Source organism: Saccostrea cucullata, unplaced genomic scaffold, assembly GCF_032062105.1.
Source record: "Saccostrea cucullata isolate Sc308-1 unplaced genomic scaffold, CSIRO_AGI_Scuc_v1 ctg1776, whole genome shotgun sequence".
Classification (NCBI taxonomy): domain Eukaryota; kingdom Metazoa; phylum Mollusca; class Bivalvia; order Ostreida; family Ostreidae; genus Saccostrea; species Saccostrea cuccullata.
In genome coordinates this window covers 42,650-67,706 of record NW_026940921.1, presented here as the reverse complement: position 1 = coordinate 67,706, position 25,057 = coordinate 42,650, and the positions used below count along the sequence as shown (strand labels likewise).

At 34.8% G+C, this 25,057-nt stretch overlaps 2 protein-coding genes across 3 annotated transcripts; one reads left to right on the top strand and one right to left on the bottom strand.

The window, feature by feature from the left end:
• Positions 1 to 2,545: 2,545 nt before the first annotated feature.
• Positions 2,546 to 6,595, bottom strand: LOC134256668 (tripartite motif-containing protein 2-like). The gene is made up of 3 exons (XM_062739350.1): positions 6,564 to 6,595; positions 3,558 to 4,070; positions 2,546 to 3,276 (listed from the first exon to the last, which is right to left on the bottom strand). The coding sequence occupies exons 2-3, from the start codon at positions 4,058 to 4,060 to the stop codon at positions 2,790 to 2,792; spliced, it is 990 nt and encodes a 329-aa protein (XP_062595334.1). The 5' UTR covers positions 4,061 to 4,070; positions 6,564 to 6,595; the 3' UTR covers positions 2,546 to 2,789.
• Positions 6,596 to 10,549: 3,954 nt separating this feature from the next.
• Positions 10,550 to 19,551, top strand: LOC134256672 (pro-neuropeptide Y-like). Of its 2 annotated transcripts, none has more exons than XM_062739352.1 (3): positions 10,550 to 10,663; positions 17,079 to 17,273; positions 19,330 to 19,551. In XM_062739352.1, exons 1-3 carry the CDS (start codon positions 10,620 to 10,622, stop codon positions 19,412 to 19,414), a joined length of 324 nt encoding a protein of 107 aa, XP_062595336.1. In that variant the 5' UTR covers positions 10,550 to 10,619; the 3' UTR covers positions 19,415 to 19,551. The 2 variants fall into 2 exon arrangements, with proteins under 2 accessions (XP_062595336.1, XP_062595337.1); XM_062739353.1 differs by lacking the exon at positions 10,550 to 10,663 and adding an exon at positions 11,401 to 11,500.
• The last annotated feature ends 5,506 nt before the right edge of the window (positions 19,552 to 25,057 follow it).

Genomic DNA, 25,057 nt, shown 5'->3' with positions numbered 1-25,057 from the left:
AATATTAACATATTACATGTATTTGATATTAGCTTCAAACTTTTAAAATCCAACTTTGAAACCTTTTAGATTTTTAGAAATTTAGAATTTTGAGTCAAATACTCCAGTTTGAAATAACCTAAACACCTTCAGTATGTAGAACTTTGCTTAAATATCCAAAATGTACACCAGGTATTGAATTTGATATTTTAGATATTTGAAGTAAACCTCTAAAAACTCAAAATGTAAAAAGTGATTTGGTTATTAAAAAGTTGAGAGTTTTAATCAAAATTCTAAATTTCTAAAAATCGAAAACGTTTGAAAGTTGGAAGTCTAAATAATCAAAGATGTAAAATGTTATTGAATTTTAGATTGTTAAGCGTGAACTTTCTTAAGAATCGGTATATAAAAACTCAAAAGTTTAAAATACAAAATGTGTTTTTGGAAATTTGCATTTTCAATATTTAAAGTAGAAATCTAAAATATTAAATTTCTAAAACCTGTTTGGAAATATGGAAATTTAGATTTTTTAAGCAAAATGTTAAATTCCAATATAATAAATCAGTTTGAGTTAGAAATTTGAACTTATATATCAACATTCCAAAACTCTAAATTGCTTTAGAGATTTGATTTGTTAAGTGTTACACGGACCGTACTAGCTCAGATTACCCTTTAAAAGTAAAGGTCTGTTTTTTTTAAAGTAGGTCAAAATCCAAGGTCAAAAGGTCGAGGTTTTTGGTATCCAACAAAAGGTCTTCTCACACGGATTACATATATGAAGTATGAAAGCCCTATCCCTTACCGTTTTAAAGTTATGGCTAAGGTTTTTCACAAGTACGGAAATCTACAAGGTCAAAAGATCAAGATTGTTGTTATCCATTGAAAGGTCTTTCAACAAAGAATACATTTCGAAGTATAAATGTCCTGGTATCTTATGTTCAAAGATATGGCCAAAGTAAAAGTTTGGAAGTTTTGTGTAAAATTTGGTGGTGTCGATAGAAAGGTCTTTTAAAAATTGTCACAATTAGGGATTAAACATGTAAAATATGATAGTCAAAGCTCCACTAAATCAAAAGTTATAGACAAGGTTCAAGTTTTTGCGGAGAAACAGACAGCTAGACAGACGGATACGACAAAAACTATATGCTACATGTAGTACCCCCCGAAACTTCATTTACGGCGGCATAATCATGTCCGGAGTCTGCACTTAAAGAGTGGATTGTATATTTTAGGCCGTGGTCTGCATCGAGGAGCTGATTGATACGTAGGAAACTTAGCTTATATGCACAGGTCTTCAGATAAATTAGAGAAAAAAATTGAGGTGTTAAAAAATATCTTTTTTAACACACACATTTTTTAAGCGATCCAAAGACCCACATGAGGTTATATGATATAAACTATTTTCCTATCCTTTCAAACTAATTAATCATCACCTAGAATCCCCATATCCTTTTATTTCATACAAAGCAATAATTTTAGATACAAACAAAGTTGTCTCGACCTCTGTTTTGATAAATGCTAGTTATCATTTTAAAACCCAAAGCAATTCAAATCCCTGCATTTTATTGCATTTATTTCCTTTATACTGTACGACTGCGGGGCATTTGCTCAATAAAACCGTTGGTTCTCTCTAAATGCTATTTTATTTTCATTTTATTTACATGGGCTGATGCCAGCCATTTTGTGGCAAATGATCAAGTTTTAAAACGTGTTAGTTTGTAAATATTGCCAGTAGACAAATATTGATTATAAATTAGTTTATTTTTTCACAGTTTACAGAAGTCCAGTATTCCTTCAGGATTTATAATGCATGATTATAGGATATCCAGGACGTACCCTACCCCACCTCACCCCCCCCCCCTCCTCCCGAAAAAAAAAATGGCGATTTTGCTAAGGAGTTTTCAGTGCTCCTCACACTTAAAAAGCCCCCCCCCCCCCCCCCCCAAAAAAAAATGAAATTGAAAAATTTTTGAACCTGAAATTTTATTGCACGACCACAAATTATCTCCATTGCAAAGACATTTCACTGCCATGAAGTTGGGGTCAATATCCAACAGGGTCAATTTTCAACTTTGTTGGGGGGGGGATAAGAAAATAGGTGTTAGATATTAACCTGATATCCATCCCTGACTTTTGTCTCAAATTTCAAGCATAAGCGGTTCAAAATGCAGCATTCATGAAAATTAAATGAACCCTGGGTCAATATTAAACCCAACACCAGTCAATATTCAACATTTATACACGGGATATGTTCAAGTTAGTGATATCATGAATTTATACATTGCCAGTTAGTTTATCTATTCCTTCAAGGAAGTGTCTTAAGCGAGGACAAATTTTGTATTCATGTTGTACCTCTACAGAATTACAGCGCCACCTTTACGTAAAGATTTACAGAATTTCTTAATTAAATACGTAGTCTGCTCTGAATAAGAAGTAAGCAGCTGAAATAAACCACATTGATAATGAATAAAACCAATTATACTGAAATAATACCACATAGATGATGAATAAAACCAATTATAGGCAAGGGAGAGATTGCATGGTTCAAGTTAAGCAATCTGAGAGCCTTAGTCCCCCTTGCTTTCTTTTTTTAAATTTTCAGTATAATTCTATAATAAATAAACAATCTTGATTTTAAAAAGTGTGGTTGTAAGTCATAATACTTTAATAAATGCATAATCTACAGTTCGAGTGGCAAGCCAAATTAAAAAAGTCAGATACACTGTTAATGATGTCCATCACTGTAAGAACTAGGATGGCATATCTATGTACATTTCTGGATCCGCCACTGAATGCGAACGCACCCACTTTTATTGCAAATATTTCATGACCTTGACCTTTACACTATCATGTCCACAGACAAAAAGCAAATCATCTGGATCAATGCAAACACCAGTGGGCATCTCCGCCATATACTCATTTACAAAGAAATCCAAATAACGCAAGAAATTTCCTGTTTCGTTAATAAGATGCAACTTTCGCGTTGCCCAATCGGCAACGACGAGATTTGATTGGCTGTCAGCAGCGACACCATGTGGATCGAATCCTTTAGCAATTGACGGATTTCCGGTATAGGAGAACCGGAACAAGCCAGTGCTGTCTACGACGATCACGGAAGCAAGTACAATATCTGCTGCACACAAGTCGCCATTTGTATTTTCTGTGACGTAATAAGGATTTGTATATAAGGGGTTGCCGTTGTTCGATTCGACTTCTTTGACCACGTTTCCTTTCATATCAAATACTGCGAGCTTTCCGACTTTTATTTTGTGTAAACCTAGAAGAATATTTCCAGATCCAGTACAGGGACGTAGTATCCGGGGGGGCCAGGGGGGGCCACATTACCTTTACTATAGTAAATGTTCATTGATAGAATGCTTTTATAACCATATATAGTGATAGCAAGGATACTTGGAAGTGATAGTAAGTTGGCTTTGAAAAAGTTGCCCCCCCCCCCCCCTTTTATTTTGTTTGGTTTTTTTTTTTTTTTTTTGGTTGTCAACTTTTTGAGGTTAGTAAAAAAAAAATTTTCTCTGGTTGGCCCCCCCCCCCACTTTCAAAAACGATGCTACGTGCCTGCAGTACATGCAATACCATGAGCATTCCAATCACCAGTACTAAAGAGAATCTGCGTTTCACCCTTGTCAGTAACTCTGTTCACAACATTATTATTTCGTTCTGTATATAAAATAGTATTTCCAACGTGTGCCAGCCGTTGGGGCCAAAAAGCTGCAAGTTTGCTGTCTATTGCCAGATTTTGCTTGAAATCGTGTTTAGAAATGTGCCGACTGAGAGAACTACAAACATAAAAATAACTGTCTCCTTGTCGTGCAATATCTAACATATTGTTATAGGGACACGTGATCACCGCAACAACTTCCGGATCGTCCATTACTGACTTTTGACCCCGGAACTTGTGATAATGAATAAATTGATGAGCTTCCGGGGTTTTATTTTGAAGATGCCCACCCACACAGTTCTCACACAGTTTTATATTACAAGGTTTACATAGAAATTGAACGTTGTTTGTACAGAGTTGGCATTGTACAAAATGCTGAGCCATTTGGTGATCATGGCTCATTGTGGATTCCCTGAAATGATAAAACATAATGTTGAGAACATTATATACACATGCAATCTCGCGAGTGCTTCTTTCATAACAAGTATGTTCGCATTGTCGGTATCCACAGGTTTTTTTTTTTCTGTTATACTACGTATTTTAACGGAGAGAAAATCCGTGGGTTCCGACGATGGTCTCTCTCTCTCTCTCTCTCTCTCTCTCTCTCTCTCCTCGTATTCTTAATATCGCATGATTTTTATTTCTTTTTTGTGTTGACAGTCATTCTTGTCATTGAGAGATCGACTCCTTCACGTATTTTATTCAATCTTTTTTTCTAGACTTGATTTAATTTTTCTTACTTAATTTGGTGATTTAAAAGCATATAAATTAGAACTACTTTTTACAATTGAAACACAATCTGTTTTTCATTAATTCAATTACTCGAGCTAATTATTCTTGGTCTGATATAACATGTTTAATGCTATAAAAATATTTTTAATTTATTACAAAACGTGTAATTAACTGAAAATAACATCTTACTTCTAAAGGCAGATCACTCTTACTGCATAAAACTACCCTTTATATACAGCTGTTTAGTTCGCAGTGTTTAGAGCTTCCTTAATTTAATAAAATTTAAAATATTTCCATTTCCAATTGTTTTCTCTATGATAAACACTACAAAAGTGTTTCTTGTTTATTTCATGATAATACCCTGTGGTATGTATATTTCTCTATTACTGAAAGGTCAGGTGTCAACCTGCATGTATATCACTGACGTATAAATATACTCAAGAAAAAAAAAGATGTTTTAATTGTTTACTAAGTAATTTGATATGATATATATTTTTTTAACAAAACAAAATAATTAATGAATTATCTTCGGCTAAAGCAAGTCACTTGTGCAACGCTTTTATGACCGAGGCCTAAGTCCGACACCACTTCCGTAACAGCCACGTGGAGAAATTGACATTGCCACATGGACCTGCACGTACTCCATCATCTGATACAAAATTCCCTTAGTCATTACCATCCGACTTCTTAATAAAACTTCTTCTGTTATTATAACATCCATACAAATCGGTTCCCTGACCATGCTGACCAGCTCCCGTTTCAGCAACATTGCATTCAATATGGCGGCGCAGAAGTGACATAATGCCAAATGTTCGTGCTTCCGACAACCTAAATCTAGGTCACATATATAATTAAAGTCAACAAGATTACTTTGACCATTATTTAAAATTTTTTTGTTGTTTATTTTATAAATGTTGATATTTGACTACGGTAAATATAAATAGTCAATAAATTTGTTTCGTTTTTTTGGGACTATTTTTTATAGTAAAATTTGACGTCATGGGGCCTTGTGCATTTCAAATCTACTCAATTAGACGGTATTTCGATTTATTTTATGATGGTTATTTCAAGTAAAAATGGAAATATAAGGAATCACTGTCTAGTTTTGAGGCTTCGCCCGTTATGCAAATTATCCCATGTTTCCCACTATTGTTGATGCCCTTGCATACCCTCAAAACTAGACAGTGATTCCTTAAGACAATTCTACACCGCCATACATGTATATTTACATTTACTTTGTTTGACCCTAATAAAAAGCATTATAGAATTATAAGTGATAAATACACATAACACACAAGACCGAATCACTGAAGTCTGTCTGAGTATGAATACAGGGAATACGCCATTACAGTTTAAACAAAGCGAAAACTTCATGTTTTTTTTTTTATACCATTCATTTGTATTTTTTGTTGCAAAATATAGTTTATCATTTTAGATTGAAAAATAAAGAAAACTTTTATTATTGTTATCTGTTTTATTGTGCACTATTTTCGTTTGCGTATTTTGGTTTGTGTGCAAACAAATTCTGGCGGGAAACTTGGATAAAGCTGTTCCAAAAGCTGTTCTATCAATTGTAACTTACATGAAGGATAAGACGGGAATTTTAATTAAAAAAAATCAAAATTGCGGAAAATACAGGGGCTAAAAAATGTAAATATAAGCATTAATATAATAAAAATTTTCATAACTCGCTAACGCGCGATACTCAATTTGTTTGCACACACCATTGCAGTTATATGAGACTGCATCTTTCAAAAAATGATAATTCAATGCTTAAATATTCATTTGTAATACTTCCGTATATAGATACGTTGTTCAATGGATTGTTTAATTTGCGCTTAGCCACATCTTGTAAACTGACCGCTTTCTTTAGCTCTATTTCTGTTTCTATATTTGGTATTTTCCTTTGTAAAATTAGCTACACTATTCTGGGTGTGAGGCCGAATATATGGTATATAATTAATGTATGAGACAATTAACAATTTTCCTTGGAAATCCTTATCCCACTCTTATGATTATCAATATTTCCATTACATAGAATGAAAATAAATGAACGCTCACATTTCTCTCTTTCTATATATTTTTTCTATTTTTCAAGTTCTACTCACCCCCACCCCGCCCCTCTTCCTAGACATTTTGAAATTATAGAAAAAGATACGAGAAATATACTCACTATCAATAACAGTTTATCACTTATGGTGACAATGACACGTATGAAAGGACACTCCGGTCATAATACATATATAGCATATTAAGAACCCTCTATACATTGACGAAAAATGTTTTTTGGACTTTGAGAAAATTATACAGTGTAAAGGAGATTATTATGAAATAAACTAATTCATTTCTAATATAAGGAGCGTGCCTTTTTTATCCAGGAAAAATCTTTTAAAGACAGTGAAGTGAAGACAAAGAAAGGTTGCTTTTGATTATTCAAATGGAAAAAAATACATACAAATAAAGTTTTCAATTATTCTATCTTGGTCTAACATAATTATTACAATACATTTATTCATATGAAATTTTGACATAGAGTGCCAGATAGCAATTTACTCTTTTTTATGTCAATTGGTGGGTCAGCATAACTACACAAAAGTACCCTGAAGTTAAGGTGCAGTGTAGAGAAGGTCCTTAAGGTAATTCCACCCTCCTGTGATGTCATAGGTTTTTGCAAAAACCTTTATTAAATTAAATTTATACCCAATACATTACATATATACACTGCATTTTGGAAGAATGATTTTCCATAAGTGTAATGACAAATATTGTTAAGTAGTTTAAGAATTTGAAATATAATGTATATTAATATTTCATTTTTTTAATCAACATATGTAATGAAACTGATCGCCTGAAGTCGCTCAAAATTTCAATTTGTCGTCGAAATCATTTGAGGGAACCAATTCACTCTGTTTGATGATTCTATAAGATTTTTGCTGTCGTGGAATAATTAAGATGACGATGTGTTTGTGAAACACTAGGCGCCAGGCGTCATCAGAGTTCAAAAGCGCTATTATACCATATAGGTAACAGTCAATGTCACAAAATCATTGACCTTGATGTCATTTGAAGGAGCTAATAAGTGGAGTATGCATACAAATATGAAGTCTCTATCTCTTATGGTTCAAAAGTTATGACGAAGCTAGGTTAAAGTTGACAACAACAGACACTGCGAGCTCTTAAAGCAACGCCTGTGCGAAGAGAAAATTCGGACTACTGCACATTCATTCGATAGAATTTTTTGATGCCTTATTTTGGACCCACAATGCATCACTTGTTTAAGCTACGTTAAAGCTATGTTCTCGTAGAATTTAGCAAAAGTTCTACAAAAAGTAATCATGTCCTGATTTAATGGATAAATATAGAGTAAATAGCAAACGCGTTCTTCATTTATTTTCAGGTCAAGGTTACAGCGGCAATGCATTTGATACAGGATTGGAGATTACTTATTATTATGAAATATCATAGTATTTTCCAATTCAAAAGCACGATGATAGATTCTAGTTAGGATCGATTGATTGAAGTGAGCAGTGACAGAAATTTAGCTAATTACAAGCACATATCACCTGACGATTGACACGCAATCACGTGTACTAACCCTAGTAAACTGATTTGTTGGGGGCGTAACCGGGCCAGTTGTATCTGGCCATGGCATTTCATACGTAAAATGTAAAATCATGTTGATTTGGTTATTTTGAGTTGATCTACATTATATGGGAATTCATTGTTGAAACTGTTCATAATTCAGGGCTAGTTAATGACTTGACCTATATACGCTATATATGGTAAGATTGGCATTGATAGAAGGAGGTCATATGTCATATACAGACATTTATATTTAAGAATTTCATGAAATGTTGTAGAATTATTTGAAGTGAACACATCAATCAATTCGCCCCCGATTGCTTTATTATTCTGTTCGTTTATGAGGACCAACATTTAATGTACATGTATAACGCATTCTTTATATATCATTTGGTTTAAGGAAGCACTAAACACTAACAGAAACTGTTTTTTGGACCATATAAATATATGCATATTGAGACTTTTCATTAATTAGAACATAGGGTACTTGCCTAATTTGCGCAGGAAAAATGTTCCAAGACAATGGACTATTTGTGAGCAGAAATCACTGTTCTTTAATTACATTAGGAAAATTAATGAAAACAATTAATTAAATTTCTTAATCTTGGTCTTATATAATGCTAAAATATTTTTAATCTATTACAAATCATGTAAGTAACTGTAAATAACAATTTCTTTAATCTTACACCTAAGGGCAGATCACTCTATCTGCATAAAACTATCCCATAAAAAGAGCTCTTTAGTGTGCAGTGTTTAGAACGTCCTTAATTCGCTCGGCAATTCTTACAGAGCAATTCAATTAATATTCAGGAGGCGGATCCTTATTATTATGAAATATCATAGTATTTTCCAATTCAAACGAACAATGATGAAATTTGTCAGGATTGATTGATTGAAGTGAGCAGTGACAGAAATTTAGCTAATTATACACGCACATATCCAGAAGGCAATCACGTTATTAAGATTAGTTGTGGGCGTAACCGGCCACCTGTATCTGGTCATGACATTTCATACGTAAAATGTAAAATCATGTCGATTTGGTTATTTTGGCACGCCAAATTCACAAAAATGATTGTTGAAACTGTTTCACAGTCGATAAACTAGGTTTATCGACTTGTATATACTATATATTACAGATTGGCATTGATAAACTATAGTCATAACGACATTTATATTTAAGAATTTTACGTTGTAAACCATTTGAAGTTAACACATAATCTATGTTTCACAACCGTAAACTTTACTTAACACCGAAAACAATCATTTGCGATGTGCAAAACATAGATTATATCATTTGATAAATACAGTTTAACACTATTTGTAAACTGTTTTTTTACTACCATATAAATATATGTTAACTGTTAATTAATAAATATAGTACTTGCCTTATTTGTGAAAAATGTTAACAACTATTTGTGACTAAATACTGTTTTAATTACATTGTGAAAATTAATGAAAACAATTTATTAAATTTCTTAATCTATGTTTATATAATGCAAAATCTTTTTTATTACAAATCTTTATTAAAGAACAATTTCTTTAAACATAGATTATCATCTGCATAAAACTACAGTTAACAACTCTTTAGTTGCAAATATAGTTTTACAGATGAAATTCAATTAATATTCAGGAGGACAATCCATAACTATAGTTTACGGTTTGTAAACTTCTTCAGTTTACAGTGGGACCATTAACCTAGTTTATCAATTGTGAAACTAGGTTTATCTCATTTTTGTGAATTTGGCGTGCCATAAATATCTGTTGTAACATTGCCTCTTACAAACATATTTAGACAATAATTAATGAAATTCCTTTTAGACAAACTTAGATGTACATTTTCGCTCACGAGGTTTGATCTTGGATTTGAGCCTGTCAAGTCTAGGGTTCTTTAGCCAACACGTTGCTGTTGGCCCCTTGGCATATTTTATAAGATAATTTAGGCTTTTCTTTTCTTACTGAGAAGCACCAATCAAATTAAAGCTCTCGTAAACAGTAATGTAAAAAAAAATGATTCAGTTGACACCTCAAATGCACGTTACAGTGTACAAATTGTTTATCGTAGAATCTTATGACTAAATGTGATTTGTTGAACGTTAGGAAAACAGTCAAGATTGTCTCTTCAGCAAAACCCAAACTATGAAAGAAAAATAATGCAGGGGTCCAATGTCCACGAGTTGACTCAGGAACCCTGGCATTGCGAGGATGTCTGTCAAGAATCCCCTAGAGACAAGTTAAATGGCATATTTATTGAAATTACAAAGAAAAATGGAATTTTTTTTTAATTGGAGAAAAACCATTTGATGCTGTTTTGCATGAGTACCTATAATCTTTTTTTTTTTCCTTTCTTTTTTTTTTTTTGCACATTTTAATGTCATTACAGTCCTTTTTTAAAATTATATATAATATATGCAAATGTAACTAATTTTTTTGAGTTTTGAATTTTAAGAGTGCACCCTCTCCAAATCCGCCCGTGATATTCTTCCATTTTTTTCAGCAGTATTTTTTTTTTCTAAAATGCTTTCAATGGACATTTTATCTTTGACATTAAATAGTTTCAAATCTTTCTTTCAGCACCGGGTCAAAAATTGACCTTCACAACCCCTGCGGAAGAAAAAAAAAAGCATCGACACTTAAGCACACGACATTGATGACGAACGCGAGGCTAAATATTGGGAGAGGAAAAAATTCTAAGTAATTGCAGTTATGTAGAAAAATATTGTTGATTGTAATCAATTATTGCATTGAATACAAGAAAATCACGCTTTGATGCCAGTTGGCTATCCTTGTTCGATTTCCGATCGGCTGGTATTGAGCGTGTAATGTGGACGATTAGCTGTCTAGATGTTACGAGCCGTTTTCTTCGTTTCGTCTATTCATGCAGTCCACAGAAGTTAATTAATTTGGTTAAACGGAAAGATTTTAAGACCCAGCTTTGGTTGGTTCCTGACATGTTTTCAAATTTCGTTAACGTTAGGCCGAGTGTGCTAAATGATTGGTTTATTTTTTTCATTTCCTAAAACTGTTCTCTCTCTCTCTCTCTTTCGTTTCTGTGAAGAAAAATAAGGCTTATTCTTAGTTTTTACCAAGGCAAATCATTTTGGAATTATATTTTGAAGACTTTCAGATTCGCATAGGTATGCATTTCGTAGTCTTAAAAAAGAAGGTAGATGACAAGATACCACAGAAATAAAATAATACATACGCTCAAAAATCCGCGATATTTTCAAAAATGAAAAATATTTATATTTAAGAGACATATAATTAAAAGAATTAACTTTTAGTAGTTCCGAAAGAAACCAACAATGAATTAAATTCTGTTGGCCTGCATGTTTAGACGCAAAATGGCCATAATAAAAGTACATGCATCTCATGAACTGCGCATGCCTAACCAGAATTTTCAGTGTGATATGGGTTTCTTAAGAATTATTTGAAGGGTTATGTAAAAGAAGAGACGCCTTTAAAACACTGTGACCACTATTTCTACCTCCTTTTTTGGAAAGTTCGCCTAGGAATGAATGTCTGTAGTATGTAAGTAAAATTTGTAGCATGTGAGTAAATTTTTACTTGTGTCTATGATCATTTTAATATTGTCTTTTTATGAGTGTAGAATGAAACTAATACTTGTAAATATAAAAAAGAACGAAAAAAAGAAAAAAAAAACATAGAAAGAAAGAAAACGGATAGCTCCCAGTTACTTTTATTTATTTTTAAATACCTGCGTAAATTACTAGTACTTAGTAGTTCAAGTCATTAATACATAATTCTAATTTAAGAATTAATTCCAACGGGCATGCAGTCTGATTTCGTTTCAATTACGGACTTGTGATGGGTAAACAGTTATTTAAAACGGAAACTTGCAATAACTCTTTTAAAAGTCTACTCTTAAAAAAGAATTTTAGAAACAACCAAAATCAAAAGAAGGGAGTATAATTTTTGCGTTGAATTTCATTTCCCGAAATTTGCAATACATTTCTGATATCTAAAATAATTTCATTTCTGACATATTTTTTTTTATTTTAATTTCCTTTTTCTTTTTTCTTTTTTTTTTTTTTGGTGATTATCTCTCCGACCATTTCGTGTCATGTTGTAAGTCCATCTGGAAATTTAAAAAAAATACAATTAATATGCATTAAATCTTAAATTATAAAAAGTATAATAGTTTGTTTGTTTATTTAAGTCATATGACTTATCAAAAATATATAATTTTCTACAATTGCTATATTGCATTGTATTGACACAATTTTTTTTTTCCATATCAATGAAATATTTTTACTTTTTTTGCAGGACATATTTGTTATTTATAATATTTCCAACAAAACATGGAAAAATAGTTGTACAGAAATTGTTTCTAATCCTTTTAATTCAACCAATAAAACATATTACAAAATTCATTCACATTTTCAGTTGATAATTGTATATACTTAATACATGCACTAAGTTAAATCGAATAATTTTCAGGTAATTTTTAGATAAACAAAAATTTGATATCCACCGAATTAAATGTTATAGTGACATTTTAAAAAAACTATGATAATTGTATCTTCAACCTCCATCTGACAACAAAAACAAAATCTATTTCCCTTTTGGAATATGCAATATTTCCTGTAAGCTTCATTATTAAATGTGCACTTAACTCTATGCATTTGAGACTTTAACAACATTTACCCAGAAGTGTACCAAGTTCATTCAAATTTTAGCATTACACGCGTGCGCATGTTAATGCATGTGCATAATGACTATATCATCTTGTCTACACAATCTATATATTAAATATACTATATATTAAAATATTTCATCCAAAAGTATTAAAAAATATGCTCATTCAAGTGTATTTTTGATTTTTAATTTCACGTGCATGCACGTGCATATTTGAGCATGATGACCATACCTTCTTGTAGAAGTCTGTTACATCTATCTATGTAAATCCCACTCCGTTTGGCTGAAAACCAAGGGAGTTATAGCTGTTTAAAGTTTCAGCCAATCAGATTGCAGCGCATACACGCACGTGTATGCATGTGCATGGTGACATGCCTTCTTGTAGGAATCCATTATATCTATCTATGTTCCAAATCCCATCCTGATTGGTTGAAAACCAAGGGAGTTATAGCTATCTAAAGTTTAAGCCAATCAGATTGCAGCGCACGTGCATGCACGTGCTTTTATGATAATTGTTATACATCAAGTTGTAGGATATCTTAATGCATGGCTATGTTCAAAATTTCAAAGGATTTTGTCAAAAAACAAGAAAGATATTGAGACTTTAGTTTCAGCCAATCAGAGCGCAGCGCACGTGCATGCGCGTGAGATCTTGCTATTTTGATCATGTCATCATGTATATGCTACTAATATATCCTCACATTATGAGTTTCAAAGCATTTCATGAAAAAATAGAAAAGTTGCGGCTATATCTATTATATTGGTCATTTCTCGTGTTGCACGTGCGCGCTCTTGCAAGCACGTGCGCGCAAAATGACCTTGATTCCGCAAATCTACATAACATGTCTACTGACCCTAAAAAGGTTTTACCTACATCGGACGAACAGTTTACAAGATCATTCCCGGACAAAAAAGTACCCAGGAAGAAGAAGAATAATAATAATAATAATAATAATAATAACTAGAAAAGAAACTCGTTGCGAGCAACGAGAGGTCTTCCGTCTGATTCTGAAAAAAAACCCCGCAAACTCGAGCTGAAAAAAGTAATCAAAATTTTTATGGAAACAAGGGGATTAAACCCGATTTGCCAGAGTGAAAATCCAATGCGCTTACTATTACGCTATTGGGACCACAGCTCTAAATGTATTTGTATATATTTCTGCAACAGTACATCTGTCTTGGAATAATGAAAGGCGAATCACTATTCATAATTTTGCGTCAAACGCCTCGAGTAAATCTTCGCGCCTTTTCTTTAGAATATTCCATTTAATAGGTGTGATCGCTTCGATGGAAAGAAAAAAGAACGTTCTTATAGCTAAAATATCAAGGTGAAGAAAGTATATTTAACACATTTTACAAATTTCATATTGTATATAAGCAAGTAACACTAAAGCAATGAAACAGTTATTGAATTTAACTTTTTTTTAAATTTCCTGTTTATCCCCTAAGTGAACTATCCCGATTAGTTAAGCTTTTATGAAAAGGTTGAAATGTTTTGCCGAAAAACATGTGTTGCCCGAAGACAATCAAGGAATCGGATACCATTTATGCTCAATAACTTGAATCAGATCTTTGAGAGAAGAATGTTAACATAAACTCCATTTAGCGATCTTTGATAAAATTGTTATCTTATTTTGTCTTTTCTATTACTTTAATATGACAAAAGTGTGCATTGGAAAATCAGTTTGTCATTTCTATACTTACTATATTCATTGACATTGTTTCTAGAAAAACTATTACTTATAACTATGATTTAAGATCTGTTTTCACGTGTTGCAAATCAGAAGGTATTAGGTATCGAATTTCATTTGCACATTTAGTCTTTTCTTTTTCTACTTTGAGAACCAGCCAAATCTAATTATAGATGACGTTTAAGAGGGACATAGTTTGACAAAGAATTGCAACGTAACTACGACGTGACAATCCAAGTATTCCTTTACATTTCATTTTTCCTTGTGTTACTTTCGTTCAAGCAAACGCTCGGCTGACTCCGTAAACCCCTATTGCGAAATGTCGGAGTCGACAGGGACAGCCGCCATCTTGGACTCGCTTCAGCTTTTTAAATGCTAATATCTAGAGTTTCGATTTATCAATATTCAAACAAATTATATAGTGAGCATTATAAGAAGGGTTTCTATTAACATACTAAATATAAATAAAAAATATTGAAAAACAAAAAAGTTAGAAAAATACGATTTTTTAAATTTGCATCTCGTAACGACCGGAAGTATTGACGACGCACAAAAAGGTGATTCTGCAAACCAGAAAGTCACGAGCTATTGTCTCCAATAAGTCTCCAGTTCATATCTTTAGCCATTTTCGATAAAAGTGCGCGACAAAATCGCATTTTAAAATCAGAAAATTGTCCATAACTTGGCACCGGAAGCGAATTTTCCAAAAACAATTATAGACTGCACAACTTCATGTAATGACGCATTTTTTGTGAAAGTTTCGTTGAAAACCACTGAATAGTTTTCGAGAAATCGCGTGCACAAAATTTTGTCAAAAAAAGAATAATAATAATAATAATAATAATAATAAGAAACAATACAATCACTATAAGGTCTTCCGTGAAGACGGAAGACCTTAATAATAATAAGAAACAGAGTAAAAACAATATGTTCCCCAACTTCGTTTGGGGAACATAATTACTGATAAAGTTTTTAAATATCAATGATTTATTTATCAGGTTTGCTCAATTTTTTTTTTTTTTTTGTGATTGCTGAAAATTTTATATGTAATATTGTAAACTGAGTATTCTTTGAATTCGCCCTGTTTTATGTCCGCCGAAGAGAAGGTAGGGTATAAATAAATAAAACAGGGGCAGAAACTTTCCAAGCTGTATACAGTATTTTGTTGGAGATATCGGAAATGAAGACTTTTTAAAACAGTGGAAGTGAAAAGTTGATTATTTTGAAAAATTCCGGAAATGAAATCCAGCCACTAAACTTTGACACAAAAAGAGAAGTTAAAGGAAAAAGTAAATTTCTTGTCTCGATTTTAAATTACTAAAAATTGCAACATTTCACATCAAACCATAAACGTGAAATTATATTTCAAGTACGAAGAATTTAATTTCTTAAAATCTATAATTTTAACTCACTTAACCTCCCGATCAAAGATTTTATTTAACACTATGTTCAACTCCCATGAGTGATTTCAGTACTTTGATTTGAATAGGGAATCCCCATTGTTCAGAAAAAGTGCCTTCTTGGAAACTATATAATTTTAATATACATGTATACGCAAACGGGCAGGAATTTTCTTCAAAACTGCCATTTCCGATTTTTGTTTCAAAGAGGCACATTTTTGAAAAACGCAAAAATTGAATAAAAATTATTCTACAAACGAAATGTAAACTCTGTACTTTAAATAAGTCTGAAAAACGATCCTTTCCGAAATCGTCTAGTGGATATGCTGGTTTGTTACCAACTCGTACGTTTACCAGAGAATAAGTTAGAGTCCTGGAATGGATCATTTTTTGCATATATATTTTTTTCTAACTTTTTTCCCCATATGAAATGGTAGGGCAAGGGAATTATATATTTTTTTTGAAAAAGAGAGAGAATGTAAAGAAGATTTTTGAGTAATAAATTTATGCAGGATAAAATTGTTTTCCTTGATATGCTGTGTCTTAAAAATAATAATTCATTTATTTTTGCATGTCTTGGAAAATAAAGTTACTGTATTGTTTAGTTAATTTTTTACATACTGTAGTTAAAACAATTTTGAATGATTTTCGTCTCTTAGTTAGCAGGCAAGATTTAATTTGAAACAAATAGGGATGTGCGATTTTATCGATATACCGGTATATCGCAATTTTTTGTTGCGTGATACGTATTGATACGGATACCTTAATACCGGTCTTTAAGTACATATTATAAAGTCCAGAAATTATTCTTTTATTTGTTCAATCTTTCAAATTACAATAACAGAAAGTATAAAGAAAATGGTGTAAAAAGTGAAAAGAACGGCATCTTACCGTCCAAACACGATTGATTTTATAAACATAGAAATTTAAAGAAAGTAAAATTTGTTTTTCTAGCATAAAAGTGGGAAAAAATCGTGATATATCGCGATACGAAATTTTTGGCGATACCCATCCCTAGAAACAAATGAAATGTCTTGGACGTAGCTCCAACAGTGTGATTATGAGACGCAGTTTTATATCACAAAAAAGATATTTTTGCACGATGTCGACAGTATATCTTTCAAAATGCTGCCTAAGCCATTGTCCTTTTTGTTGTTCCAACCTTTTTTCGAGCAAATGACGAAAGAGTATTGCTGTATCAAGCAGAAAATACCCGCAGTAAACATATTCCTTTACGTAGCCGTATCTATATTTAGACATAACAAGGGAATTGAAATGTCTTTCTCGAAATTTAGGGAAAAATCGCGAGTTTCTGCAACAGCCTCTTTATTCACGTTCATTGTTTTCTTTTTTTAATAGGATAAAGACGGTGACGAGATTTGCCGCCGTGTTTTTGTTGTTGGTAGGCGTGGCTTACGCCGCACCCTTAGATACGGACCTCGATTTAATGGCCCTAGTCCCTCCTTCTCGTCCAAATTCCTTCCAAAATTTCCAAGAAATGCAGCGCTATCTGATGGAATTAAATAATTTTTATCACATGATGTCACGTCCAAGGTAAGTCATAGCAAAACACTGTATCACATGATGTCACGATTTACTTTAGTCACAGCAAACTTATTTCAGACGATGTCACGACTTCCGTGTGTCACAGCAAACTTTATATCACATGATGTCTAGACTTACTTTAGTTACAGCAAACTTATAAATAATGTCACACCAAAGATAAGTCACAGCAAACTTACATCAGTAGATGTCAAGCCCGGGGTGTGTCGCAGCAAACCTATATCAGTAGATGTCACGTCAAAAATAGGTCGAAGCAAACTTGTATGACATAGTGTCAGGTCCTGTCAAAGATAAATAATAATAATCTTATCTCATATGATGTCTTGCCCGAAGTTTGTCTCAGCAAATTTGTATCACATGATGTTGAGTCCAAGATAAATCACATCAAACTTATATCACACGATGTCACGTCAAAGATAAGTAACAATAAACATATATCACATGACGTCACGTCAAAGGTGACTAACATCAAACTTATATCATATGATGTCAGGTCAAAGATACGTAACAAAAAAACTTATATCACATGACGTCACGACAAAGATGGGTAACATCAAACTTACATCACATAATGTCACGTCAAAGATACGTAACAACAAACTTATATCAAATGATGTCACGTCAAAGACAAGTAACATAAAACTCATATCACATGATGTCACGTCAGAAGTCACAGCAAACTTAAATCACATGATCATGATGATGTCACGTCTGAGGTAAGTCTCGGTAAACTTTATTCTTCAATGGTTTTTTTAACACTTATAATTAGCTTATTTTCTTAAATGTTTCATATTAGTTGATTCTGTGTTACATGTATGTAGAGCATCAAAATTTGAGCTCGCCGCGAAAAAATTGGATTTGAAATAATTATATTAATCGACACTTTTAAAGCACGAAAATCAATCACCACAAATCAATATTCATATAAGTATACACTGTCAAAACTGACGTCAAAAAAAGTTACAAGTGTATTGATATATATAGGACTGAGACAGATTCACATATTTTTGGTGTTCAGATAACGAATGCTTTTAAGTTTAATGTGACGTATTGGTGTAAACGCTGGCACTCACATTATGTCAGCTGACATTGGCATTACCTAAGTATAAACATGGCAATAATTTTTGTCAAGGGACATCTGGCTCTATGCCAGTATAATTATGACAAACATTTTCTTGACGGACACTAGGTCAGTATAAACATAACACGCACTCTGTCAAATGACATCTGAAACCATGTGAGTGTAAACATCCATGTAACATTTAATAAATAATTTAATGACGTCATTGATAAATACATTGAAAATTTATGACGTTTGCGGAACCTGTATTTCTTTGATAACATTTATATATTTCCTGTGTTTATATACTAAGCGAACTGGGTAATTGATTTTTTTACCATTTTCATGCATATGAATTATCATGCGTAAACATATACACTGATAAACTAATCTTGGGTCTTACATTTGAATGGTTGGTGCAAGGGCTTGTATAATTCACACATTCATTTCTTGGTAAAAGACCTTTTCCTTGCAGTACTGTTAATGTTGACCTATGTCCATTACGTTGAAGTTTGAACTACTTTTGAAAAACTTAACCTTGACAGGAACATTAAAAGGTTGCTATTGCTTTTTTTTTCATACTTGTATTTCACTCTTCATATATTTCTCTCGATATACCTGTCTTTGGGAAACTCCATTTCTTGACCCCAAAATTTACCTTTATATTTTAAATACCTTAACCGTAGCATGGAGCTTATTCCATACTTTGGGTATAAGTGCGTCACATACACATTTTGTGTTAATAAAAAGTGAAGGAGGGAAATAGTTAAGATGATGTAAACAAAGTGAAAACTGCTTAATCCGACACCTGAATAATCCGACACACTATGAATTACGACATTTAATTACGTTTCCATTTTACTGCTTCTCGTGTTTCTTTACACTGTGTAATCAGTATATTCCAACACAAAATTTGTCTTCCAGTGCATGTCTGATTATACAGGTTTCACTGTACTACCGTTTGATTTGTGATTATTTTCTTTCCAGATATGGGAGAGATGTTAGTCACTTAAGCTCAAAAACGAAGAAAATGCAGGAAATCCTTCATCAGTTATTGAATCCAGTGGTTTAAGACAGGAGTTTGAGTCTATATTCAGTAACATCCATGTTACAGTAAAGGACAATGACTTGTTTACATTTCTAATTGTTTTATAAAATGGCGACTGCATATACTTTTCGAACACGCGCACTATTCAAGTAGCAAATTAACACTTAAATGTATACAGAACAGAAGTATAAAATGTTGAAATAAACTATCTTATCTTCTTATTATTTGAATCTGTTAGATTTGAGTTTTGAAACATAAGTTTTTTATTTCATAGTATATTTCTATTGCAGCAAATTATAATTGCATATGTGTGTATTTCGTTCTGAAGTCATGTCGTCTTAACCTCAGCTTATCTTTGGTGCTGTATGATTATTCACAAATAATTTTACTTTACCAGAAAAAAATGAAAGTACAGTATCGTATATTTCGATAGTTAAATTTAATGAAAGTTTTTGGATGAACCAAAAGTCTTTAAACAAGTCGATCTCTTTCCCATATCCTTCAGGAAAGATACATACAACTAGAAGGTTGTCAGTCGCTTACGTTCACATGTTATGCTATTTATACCATTCTGTAATTACTCTAGATAGATCCCACAATACTTGAAATGTGCCATTTATCAACCTTTGAAATGAAGATAAGTGGAAAAGGCACACAACGTGACCTTAATCAGATAAAATATAAGGCATCATGTGACCATCCAATGCAAAAAGCGCACTACTCTCAGACCAATTAATCGGTTGGCCGTATAAAATAATATTGATATATTATTATGTAAGTTAGTATCTAAATGAATAAAAACATCATAAAATAAATTCATAAATTCAAATTTTTATTGTATTCAAAGAAATTTTAAAAAGAAAAAGACAAGAAAAGATAATTTATTACATAGCAAATTTCACGAACAGCCCACTCCCCACCATACTGTGTATAAAACTGGACATTTGGATATATCAAGTATCTAAATGAATTTGATTCACTTTTTCTGCATGGTTCATATTTAAAAAAACGGGTAAAGATACATGTTAAAATAACTTTCAAATTCAAATCCCTGCCACAAGGCCAAGTTTAAAATAATGTTTATTTGGCTTCTTTATAAACATTATTTTAAAGTTGACCTTGTGGCAAGGATTTGCATTTGCAAGTTATTTAAACAGGTAAATGTATATTTGGCTACTTCCGCCGAAACATGGCTGAAAAATTGCCGACTCGGCGTAAAACATAATACAATCAATCATATTTGGCTTCGTCCACCCCAGGATGAAAAAAGAAGTCAAAAGATAGGTGAGAATATTTCTATCGATAAAATTTAAAATTAAATGTCGAATTTTCTAAAAAAAAAAAAATTGTTCCGGAATGTATAAATTGCATTGCTTTTCGGAGGATTAAATAACTTTTGAATTGTCGATAGGGTGAGGGCAACTAAATTTTTATAAAAAAGCTTGCCTAACATAAGGCGATTTCTAAGTTGGATACAATTCATGTACAAACTTCACTCAAAGGTTATTCAAATGATATTGTCATCCCCTATCCACGATTAAAAATTGAATGCAGATAGCTTCCAACCCACTAATTTTGGTAAATTGAGTGCAGATCACTTCAAACACACTTTTTATGGTTCATTGAAAGTAGATGACTTCAAACACACAAGTTATGGTTCATTGAATGTGGATCACTTCAAATATATTTGTTATGGCTCATTGAATGTGGATAATTTCAAATATTTGTTATGGTTCATTGAATGTAGATTAATTTATTTAAATACCCTTGATATGGTTCATTGAATGTAGATCACTTCGAACACACTTCTTATGGCTCATTGAATGTAGATCACTTCAAATACACCTGCTATTGTCCATTGATTGTAGATCACTTTAAATATACTTGTTACAGTACATTGAATTTCTTATTTACTGGGCTACTGATTTCTCTTTGCAGAACAAAAAGGTTTGATCGAAATTTTAGATTTAAGGAGGCACTTAACAAAATTATGCCCTACATTCTTTTCGTTATGAAATAAGTCCAAAGTTAACAGGAAAAATGAGAAACGACAAAAAAGTTGTGTTTAACTCTAAACAAAATCAACAAAAAAAAAAAGCAAAAACGTTCAAGGAAGTCGTCATAAAAAGAGAAAGACCAGCAACCATAGCAATGCCCAGAAATTTGATATATTGAAAGATGGTAAATAAAGTACCTTGTGTGTAAGATGATGCAAGATCTTGGAGACCTAAAACAGTTATCAATGCAGAAGAATCTTGCTAAAATCGAAGGATTGATTAAGAGAGAAGAATGGTATTTCGCTTTAATATAGTACATAAATTAACTCCAACTAGAGACCTAAGATTCAAGACGAGTGCTAGAATATAGAATACCATATTTACTGAATGAGGAGCAATAAGATTAACTATACGACATACTCAGAATAAATTGATCAAGCTACTCAAAAAGAGGAGATAAAATTATTTTCAAACACAGTCTAAGGCGATAAAGCATGTATGCATTAATGTTAGCCGAAGGAAAGTTTAGTGTAGATAACATTAGGCCATAATAAATAAATTGCTAGATTCTCATCCGAATTTTTTTAAAAATCGGGGCGGGCGGGCGGATTTTATTTTATATTTTTTATTTTTGCAGATTTTTTATTGACCTAGTCAATCGGTGAAATTTTATCTACAATACCAGAATAAAAGACATAGTAAAGGTTCCATTATCTCTTACTTCACATCATCACCAATCTTTTCAACCAATGACCCTTGTATAGTATTTCTGCTATGTTTACATGTCTGTGATGGCGGATACAGAAACACTATGGTAAAATTCCGCACGTTTATTAGTGGTCGCCAATAATATATCAACAATAATACAGTGACTTACAGAGGATTGGTAAACACGTCTGAACGGGTCGACAATCAGCAATCAGAGAGAGTGACGATTACGTCACAGCCCGCATCACTGCCGGGCACGTGGTCTGGAGGTTACTAGAGAAATCGTTCCCAGCTCCTCCAGGACCACTACACTCCTCCCCATTTTGAAAGAGGGCGTCCCAGCCCGCAAAGTAATTACAATGGGACAAACTATAATATACAAACAATAGTAATAATTAACACCTAGCAGGGCCTATCTTACATACATACACATGCATTCACACAATAATGAAACTTTAAACATTAATGTCTCTATAATAATAAAAATCACAGATTTAACAGTTCCTATCACACAGTCACTCATCCTCCGCGTCGTCTCGGAACACCACGAGGTCCATCGTTGTTAACATCCACCAAGTGGTCCATCGCTGATACATCTGGATAGGCTCTGCTCAGTACATCAAAGGCGACATCTATAGTGCGGCTGGTTCCGGCCATCAGGACTATCTGCTCCCGATGCAGGCAAACTCAGGTAAGTACATCCGGGCATCATTTCCCGGCTACAGCGCAAGTATTTATAACGACCCCCTCAACTGAGGCCCAAAGAACACCCTGAAGTTCCTAAAAACCAGGCCCGCTAGCAAGGCGACGTCCTGTCCTCTCGCTGCGGCTACTCTGCGGTACACTTCTCCGATGTGCCCGGGGCCCATCGGCGCTTCAACTCCACAAGGAAACTCAGGACTATCCGACTCGACTAGCAGTCGGTCGGTAGGAATAGCTCTGACTCCCGACAACTGGGTCGCGGACATATCCGCGATCTGACCTCCGATTCCAAAGAATACGGGTCTGCCAGACTCCACCCAGAGCTTCACCTGCTCTGTCCACCAGTGAAACCACGGATAAAGATAGGTACTAGGATGGGAACAAACATCCCGTCCATAAGAGTAAGGCAATCTTGAGTAGGAACGCGGCCCAAAGGGTCGTCCGCTGTCCCCCTCAAAACCAGTATCATCCCGGTACTGAACGTGGCCTGGCGGAAGAACTCCGCCAGCACAAACCTCTGGCACCTCTGAGTGGCTGGACCGGAATAATCCAGTCCAATCTCTCCTAACACAAAGTTCCTGCTTCTACACACTCCCACAACGCGGGCTACATCGGACTGCAGAACAAAGTCCGCAGACCCAGGGGAAATCCCCTGAGCTACCACCCACTGCGGATTGCCTAAGTCCGAGAGGGGCTCCTCTCGGAAACCATACGCTACGCAACCACCCACCAGCTCCACTCGTACATCGACGGGGCGGTGGTCTGCGCGCAACAACTCCCCCACCGACTGTCCCTCACCACCCGGGATCCTCCGGGGGAACCACAAACAGTCAACAACCTGTATCAGAGGGACCTGGGGGTCCGCTGACCAAGAAGGCCGCGGCGCTCCGCCGCTGGCGCCTTCCTCCGGCGGAACCACAACAACAACTGGTGGTTGCGGGCTCTCCGCTACCACAGTCGTGGTCACCAAGCTCTCCCTGGAGCTCGGAAGGCTGTCCGGTACAAGAACCACCTCGCTGCTGACCAAGGGCCTCCGGCAATAACTCGTCTTCCCAAGACTCCGCTATATTAGAGCGGGATCGTTCCATACAGTTCCAAGTCCCCATAATGTTGGCACCGTTTAACATAATAGCTATCACCCGGGGGTGTATGAGCATTGCAACATGGGGCAACTCCCCCATCCGCACCCTGCGGATCTCCGACTCTAGGGGCGGCACAATACCCAGATGAGCAGAGAAACGGATCATCAGATCTCTGACACTACCGGAAAACCCCCATTCGACTTCTCCCATTCGCCAGACCGCCCACTGGCGGAGATGACCCAGCATCCCAAAGTCGCTGGTACCCTCAGGGGACACCCTGAGCAAACGAGCTAACTGCAGGAGAAAATCCCTGAACACCTGGGGGTCATCCACCCCCCTAGTGTGGTACTCCCAAATGTGAGCCAACATCGGGGTTGCCCCCGAAAACTTCATTCCACAAGCATGGACCGCACACCTGCGGGTACCTCTGGCTCTGATACGGCGGGCTCCCGCCCCCTCCGCACCTGCGGGTAATAACCTTAACCTGGCATAACTGGTCAACCCCGCACGCCCAACTCCCAGGGGTCGGGGTGCGCTGGGTTCCTGCGCCTTCGCAGGCTCCTGACTCCCAAGGCTCAGCTCAACAATCTCCGACCAAGAGGGCTCTGGTCGGATAGGCGCTCCGCGTCCAGCCGGCGGCAATGGAGGCGGCACATCTGGAATCCCTGTAATGATTCCTCGACCTCTGGGCCTCCCGTTGTCTCCCTCCGGCGTCTCTGCGTCGCTCGCCGGTGCGGCCACTTCGGAATCCGCGTCACTGCGGTCCCGCATCTCTTCCTCGGCGGAGCTTCCGCCCTCGAAGACAAACTCATCAACTTCCTTAGACATCACTTACGAACCTACAAAGACATGTAAGTTTATCAAACCCGTTAGACATAGGTTTACTAACTAATTCATGTACAAGTCTACCTAAACCTGATGTTAACCTACTAAAACTTGCACACGCTTCCACATCATTGCGGAAACCTAACTACTCTAACTACCCAGTGTCGACTCCGACGGGACTACATTCGGGGCAGATATATTGAGGTACAGATTTGGCATAATCCTCCCTTATACCCACACACCCTGGGTGAAACCAGTCCCGACAGTTGTCGCACTGCACCATCATCCCCTTGGGATTAGACTGTAGACAAACACAATATTTCTTGGCTCTAGTCCCCCTAGTGGCTTTAGGT